The sequence below is a fragment of the Castanea sativa genome, chromosome 1 (genome assembly GCF_040712315.1).
Source record: "Castanea sativa cultivar Marrone di Chiusa Pesio chromosome 1, ASM4071231v1".
Lineage (NCBI taxonomy): Eukaryota > Viridiplantae > Streptophyta > Magnoliopsida > Fagales > Fagaceae > Castanea > Castanea sativa.
The window spans coordinates 46,605,357-46,613,242 of record NC_134013.1 but is presented as its reverse complement, the minus strand read 5'-3'; the positions used below and the strand labels follow the sequence as shown (position 1 = coordinate 46,613,242).

The following is a 7,886-nucleotide window of genomic DNA, read 5'->3' as shown; positions in this document are numbered from 1 at the left end:
TCCAGCCCTATTGTGGGTGTGTTTTGAGGCTTTGTGTGAGCACAAATTATCCGATTATTGATTTCAGGCTTTTCAGCTAGCATATTGAAATCTATGAACCAGTGGTGCGCTCAGACTGCCCAAGGGTAGCTGTAGGGCCATTTCTCACAATCCTACTTTGAATACCTTTGGTAGTAAAAATTATAAATAATTCAACAAACATAAAGATTTGAACAACAATTGGAAATGTTAGATGAAAACTTGCTCAATGCTCTTCATATCTCAATTACAACTCTCTTCTTTGAATCTGAAGAGCTCTGCTTAGAGAAGTATGACTCTAAGCACTCCAAACTAAAACCATATCCAATCCCTTGCCCATATCCGAACCCAACACCAACACCACAACCAATTCCAACCCCAATAACCAGCTGCAAATGGTTCCAGGGCCAGCCACCATAGCCAATCCCCCCAACAAATCCAAAGCCCAATCCAACACCGCACCCAATCCCAACACCACCTCCTGGGCCCAACACTATTTCCTCTGCCTTCTTGGGGTTATTGTGGAGAAATTTATTAACTGGGAAATGCTTCTTCTTCTTCTTCTTCTCATTCTTTTTCTTGTTGCTGCTGTTTTCATTCCAAATATTCCAAAAGGAATCAGAATCAGTTTTGATGCGTTTGGAGTTTGCTAACATGGTGTGAGTGAAGGAGTGGGTAAAGATGAGAGGTGGGTATTTGTTGGTCCTATTGTTTGGGTTGAATCCTCATCAGTTACATTGATATGTGAGTCAGGGATGGACATCTTGTTCCTTCTCCCTTTTTGTCTGCTTTTGAAGGAATTATTGAGTGCCTTATTTTGTGATGGAGGGTTTGGCTTGCCTCTCTATTACACCTATGCATTAGACGGGACATGGATATACATGGACACATGTTCTAAGTAGTCAATTTTCGACTTTGTATACCATCTAAATGGGAAGCCTTAGCATCGGATAGAATACCTAGGATAGGATGAGATGTATTGAATCATAAGTGCGATAGAAATTATAGGACTTAATCAGGATAGATGAGATATCATCTCAATAATTATCTCTATTTAGGTTTGAATTTTAAATTAAGTGTATATATAACCATTCAGAAGTCATATCAATCAAATTTCATTTTAATGATGTTACTCCTATATGAATATGATATCATAGCAAGTTGATCAACACTCTCATAAACAATACGAGTATTTTTTAACTTCTATACGTGGAGTCCATCTTTATAAGAGAGAAACGTGTACCACATGGGATAATTAAATAATTTCAAATATTTTCTCAAATAAAAAAAAAAAAAATTTCACATATGTAACAGGCTTGTGCTTCTAGGATAGTCTTATGCAACTAGTTTAATGAAAACTCTCTCTCTCTCTCTCTCTCTCTCCCTCTCTCTCTCTCTCTCTCTATATATATATATATATATATGGCCTACCCAAGATCATTTACCCAATTAACAGTACTTACCCAACTTGCTTCAGGCTCTTAGATATATTATGAAACAAGTTACAACAAATTATAGCAACAACCTCAAAAGTCGTAGTAATACAACTAACTTTGTCATAAATCATGATGAAAGCACCTATTAGAGGAAAAGTTGGGCATAATAATAAAACAAAAAAGTTTCCCCCAAATCAAGTCAGCGTGACTATGTATAAGACTTTTATATATATTTTATTTATATAAGAAACAGTAAAAATATGAAAGTAGTATATAATTTTTTTTAAACAGGCTTATAATATATTACATAACTAGAGTATCACTACAAAATGGCCTAACCTTGGTAGAAGTAGCATGAGGTTATAAGGACTGAAACTCTAACACACTAACCAATGTGGGATAAACATTTCTATTTTAAAAAAAAAAACAGTAATACTTATTAGAACATACAAATACGAAAGTAGTAATATAGAGATATTTATCCCATATTGGTTGTGTGTGTTAAAATTTCAGTCCTTATAACCCCAGGTTGCTACTACCAATGTTAGACTCTTTTGTAGTAATACTTTGGTAATGTAATATATTATAAGCCTGTTTAAAAAACTCTATATACTATTTTCATATTTGTGTGTTCTAATTAGTATTTCTGTTTCCTAAAAAAAAAGAGATGTTTATCCCATATTGGCTGTGTGTGTTAGAGTTTCAATTTTTATAATCCTAGGCTACTACTACCAAGATTAGACTATTTTATAGTAGTACTCTGGCTATGTAATTTATATACTTAAAGAGAGTATTTATAAACCATATATCTTCATATTCAAAGGCAATTATTTCTTATTTGTTAAAAATTTTATTTATTCCTTGAATAAAATTTCTACCATGAAACAAAGTTTTGTTTTAAACGATGAAGACAATCAATCTTCAAATTCCTCACACGCAACCAACGTGTTGAGTGAAAGTGAGAGTGAGTGAAAAAGAAAAAGAAAAATAAAACATTTCTTCACGAAAAAGAAAAATAGATGAACCACTAGATCTAGAAGAATTTGGATCATGGGGTACTAGTGAATTTAATACTAGAAATATTAATAGAAATTATTTAACTTGATGGCATGAATAGCCTAGGAGATAACAAAATCCCTTGGTTATTTTATGGACCAGAAGATATAATGGTACTATAAGAAAACGTTGACTACAATAAAATAGGTTAGACATACAAGAGATTTACTAGAAAGCATGGCCTTAAGAAGAAATATTGATGTGCCATATTGAGTTATCTCTTATGATAGATGACATCGAAGTATTACATCAAATTGACAAAAGTCATAGCTCTATCACTCCTATCTCTTCACCAAAAATAGATGAAGAAGAATCTCATAACCTTATCAATCAGAAATAGGCATAAGATTTGCACGCACAACACAAGTGGCCTTTTACACAAATATACATAATTGTAAGTGTACGGGCCTCACTCCCCGTCAAGCCCAATCGCCCTGAGGCCTATGAAGACTAACTCGTATAAAAGTCCCGCACTGATCACACATGGTAACACACGTGCCGTCTGAGGGGTTTGAGCTCGAAGTGCTCAAAGCAGCCTGTGGCGTGCCCCTGCCGAGCACAGAACTTACAGGTGAGGCTGGTCCCAACGCCATTATCATTTTCTCCCTCCCGTCACCAAACATCCACTTAGGCGAAAGGGTATTGGACCTCCCTTCCATTGCCTAGGGAACGCCCCTGCCGAGCATCAAATCCAGCGGTGGAGCCAGTTCCAATGCCACTGCTACCGTCCCTACTCGCCATTAAACCTCCACTTAAGAGTAATGATATTGGACCTTCCTTCCGTTGCCTAGGGAATGCCTCTACCGGGCATCAGATCTAACAGTGGAGCTAGTTCCAATGCCACTGTTACCTTCTCCCACTTGCAATTAAGCTCCCACTTAGAAGAAACAGTATTGGACCTCTCCTTCCACTGACCAAGAAAATGATCATAGCCATCCCACTAACTTTGACTATAAATAAGTAAGGGAGATTCAGTTGAAGAGGTTGGCAATTCTAGAGTGGGAAAGACTAGAGAAAGTAATACTAATTATCCTCAAGGAAGAGAGGGGAGTATTAGTGAGAAAAGAGAGGAGACTCAGGAAACGGGGCAGCCGAGCATAGCACCACTCATGGTAGGAAATCCAAAAGCCCACCATACAAATAGATTGTGAGCCCAAACTCCCCTTAGGCCCAGTAGCCTTATTTTGGAACGCATAATTGGCGCCGTCTGTGGGAATCTCCTACGTAGTTGTGGTGTTATCTTGGCACGCTCATAAGGATGTCTAGAGGTGGATAGAGAAGCCATACAGAGAGCAGCACTAGAGGGTCGTCGCGGGGGTCTACATGGCGAGAAAGGAGGCAAAAAAGGCAGGAGAACCAGAGGCATGAGGAGGTAGAAGAATCTGGGCCCAGAGAAGGATCGTACCAAACCCTTCGGACAATGACTGACGCCTCGGGCCGCAGCCGCCCTGATAGACGAGACCAGGAGCTTGAGCAGAGGGATTAAGAGCTCGACGCCTGCGTAGGGCAGTCAGGGATTTGGAGTTGCAAGCGCGGGGTCGACGCAGGAGAAGGGACCAGGGAGAACGAAGGCAAAGGTCAGTAAGTGTGGGGAATCGCCATGAGGTAGGATCTCATCAATCCAGGTCTCGTAGGCACCGCGACCGTTCGCGAGAGTATGCGGATCGTGAATCGACTTCCCCCGACGCGGGGCGACCACGTAATGCGGCCATGGATACCATGAGCCGAGCATTGCGTCAAGCTGCCCGGTCTCCATTTTCTAGAGATATCGAGAGCGCGCCTATGCCAAGCCGGTTCGCACGCCCACCGTTCAATTCCTACACTGGGAAGACAGACCAGGTGGAACATGTAAGTCATTATATTCAAATGATGTCCTTACACTCCCATAACGATGCATTGATGTGTAGGGTTTTTCCCTCGAGCCTTGGCCCCACTACTTTGAGGTGGTTCAACGGGTTGAAGAAGGGTTCGATCCATATTTTTTCGGAACTGATCCAGGAGTTTGAAGTGCGGTTCATGACTTGCAGCCGGGTGCCGCAGCTCGTGGACGTGTTGCTATCAATGAAGATGGGGGCTGGAGAGACCCTTCACAACTATGCTAGTCGGTACTGGGAGTTGTATAACGAGATCGGCGGGGGCAATGAAAAGATCGTGGCGAGCACCTTTCGGATGGGCTTACCTGAAGAATCCAAGCTGAGAGAATCGTTGACCCTAAAGCCTCCCGAGGATATGAGGCAGTTGATGAGGCGTATCGAGGAGTACAAGCGCTTAGAAGATGATCGGCTGTAGTCCAAGGGGAAGGAGCCGATAATCAGTTATCCTCAGAACAACGGCTTCAACCTCAGACACAGGATGGATTTGAGAATTCAAGAGCCTGGCCCGGCGACTGGGGGAGTCAATGCAACGTTCAAAGAGCCCGTGCATCGCATCATTGATAGGATAAAAAATGAGCCGTATTTTAAGCGGCCGAATAGGATGGCGGGCGACCCGTCGAGGAGAAACCAGAATTTGTATTGCACTTATCACAGAGATAAAGGGCACACCACCGAGCAGTGTAGGGTGTTGAAAGATCATTTGGAACAGTTGGTGAAGGCGGGACATTTGAAGGAGTTTCTAGTGGAGACAGGGGATAAGGAGACCGAGCTGGCAAATCGGCTGCGTCAAAACCCTCTCCCACCCCCTTTGGGAGTGATAGAGGTCATCCACGTAGCACCAAGGGCGATTAGAGCACCCACAACAAAAGGGGTGTTGACCGTGGTGTCAGCGGAGGGAAGCACGAGCGAACAATCCCCGGGGAAGAAGCCGAGGTACAGTAGACAACCTATAGCGTTTGACGACGACGACCTGGAAGGTACTACTCAGCCCCACCACGATGCTTTAATAGTCACGACCCGAATAAGGGGTTTTATAGTGAAGAGAATAATGATAGATCAAGGGAGTGGAGCAGATGTAATGTACCCGAACCTATACAGGGGGCTCGGCTTGAAAAAGGGGGACTTGTCCAAGTATGATACACCTTTAATGGGATTCGATGGGCATATGGTGACTCTAGAAGGGAAATTTTCGCTCCCAGTTGTCATGGGAGGCAGGGAGGTAATGGTGACATTCATAGTGGTTGCCTCTTTCTCGCCGAACATGGCAATATTTGGAAGGCCATGGATACATGACATGGGGGTTGTACCGTCTACCTTGCACGTGAAAGTCAAGTTTCGAATTGACGAAGGGATTACAGTAATAAGGGGTGATCAGCAAGCGGCCAGACAGTGTTTGGTAGCCGCGACAAACAAACAAACGGAGCAGAGGGAATCAGCCGAGAAGGCGCTCCTATAGCAATTACAGCATCCCTAGGTGAAGGGGACCAACGTTGTCGAGGATTTGGTAAGCGTAAAGATCTTACTAGGAAGTGAAAAGAGTTTTCAGATAGGGGCAGGCTTGAATGATGGGGAAAGGGTGCAGCTACTGTTGTTCCTCATACAAAACGTGGATGTGTTTGCATGGAATCCATATGAGGTGCCCGGTGTCGACCTCGAGTTCATAGTTCATAAGCTGAATGTGGATTCTCTATGCCCTCCCAAGAAACAGAGACCGAGAAGGTCTGCTAAGGAGCATGTGGAAGCCGTCAGACAGGAAGTTGGGAAGCTGAGAGAGGCGGGGGCCATAAGGGAAACGTTCTTCCCGGAATGGCTCACAAACACGGTGGTTGTGAAAAAGAAGAGCGGTAAGTGGAGAGTTTGTGTTGATTTTACCAATCTGAACCGAGCATGTTCGAAGGATTTGTTTCCAATGCCGAAAATCGATCCATTGGTAAACGCCACGTGCGGGCAACCAAGAATGAGTTTCCTCGATGCTTTCTAGCGCTATCACTAGATTGCCCTAACCGCCGAGGATCAGGAGAAAATGTCATTCTTAACGCCCGATGCTAACTACCACTATACCGTGATGCCGTTCGGTTTGAAGAACGCAGGAGCCACTTATCAACGAATGATGACGAGGATGTTTAGGGATAAGATTGGACGGACAATCGAAGTGTACATTGACGACATGGTGATAAAAAGCAAGTAAGAAGGACAGCACATTGACGACCTGAAAGAAGTTTTCGAGATACTTCGACGACACCGGCTGCGCCTTAATGTCGATAAGTATGCCTTCGGGGTTAGATCCGGCAAATTCTTGGGTTATTTGATTACTAAACGGGGGATCGAAGTTAACCCCGATCAAATTGAAGCCGTGAAACGTCTCAAATCGCCGAGCAATCCGAAAGAGGTTCAAAAGCTGACTGGTATGCTGGCTGCTCTTAACCAATTTATTTCCAAGTTCACTGATTAGTGCCGGCCCTTTTACCAACTTCTAAAGAAGTGGAAGGGGTTCCAGTGGGACGAGGAGTGTGACAGAGCCTTCCAAGATCTAAAGGATTACCTTGGGCGGGCACTGACGTTGTTAGCCCCAGAACTGGGAGAAGACTTGTATATGTACCTCTCGGTATCCGAGCATGCAGCGAGCGCCGTACTATTGAGGGATAGCGGTGTACAGCTCCCGGTTTATTACATCAGCAAGACGTTAGTCGACGCGGAGACCAGGTATTTACCACTGGAAAAGCTGGTGCTGGCACTCGTGCATTCCACCCGAAAATTACCCCATTATTTTTAGGCCCACACAGTCCACGTCTTGACTGAGTACCCACTCCAGTCATTGTTGAAGAGATCTGACTTTATGGGGAGGATAGCCAAGTGGGGGCTCGGCTGGGCTCTTTCGACATCAGATACAAGCCGAGGAACTTAGTGAAGGGACAAGTACTTGCGGACTTTATTGCCGAGTTCTCGTCGAGAGGTACGGACATAACTTGCATAGTAGAAGTCAAGCCATGAGGGTATTTGTGGACGGAGCGTCCAATGCGGCTGGAGCGGGGGCGGGGATCGTGGTCATCACCCCGGAAGATCTGAAGCTAGAACACTTATTCAGATTAGGCTTCAGGGCTTCTAATAATGAGGTCGAATATGAGGCTCTGCTGGCTGGACTAAGGGTTGTCATGGATCTGGGGGCAAAGGAGGTGGAAGTGTACTCGGACTCCCTCCTAGTAGTAAGTCAGGTCCAAGGGAACTTCGAAGCCAAAGATCCTCGGATGATAGAATATCCGCGGCTAGTAAAGCAGATGATGGGTAACTTTGTGACAGTTAAGATCGAGCAGATAGCTCGGGGACAGAACCGGCACGCCGATTCTTTGGCAACTCTAGCATCATCAATAGCTGACGAGGTACCTTGGCTGATCAGGGTGGAGTTGGTGCCTGAACCAAGTATTACTGCTAGGGCACTAATTCTACAGGTCATTGAAGCCGAGAAGTGCTAGATGGATCCAATCATCAACTTTCTTGCAGATGA

General features: G+C 44.1%; 1 protein-coding gene across 1 annotated transcript; it reads left to right on the top strand.

Moving 5' to 3' along the window:
• Positions 1 to 4,220: 4,220 nt before the first annotated feature.
• Positions 4,221 to 4,799, top strand: LOC142628293 (uncharacterized). Its single transcript, XM_075802391.1, has one exon. It carries the CDS (start codon positions 4,221 to 4,223, stop codon positions 4,797 to 4,799), a length of 579 nt encoding a protein of 192 aa, XP_075658506.1.
• Positions 4,800 to 7,886: the final 3,087 nt, after the last annotated feature.

Excerpts from the sequence above, each read along its gene's own strand:
- LOC142628293 (XM_075802391.1), top strand. The coding sequence starts at position 4,221 with ATGGATACCATGAGCCGAGCATTGCGTCAAGCTGCCCGGTCTCCATTT.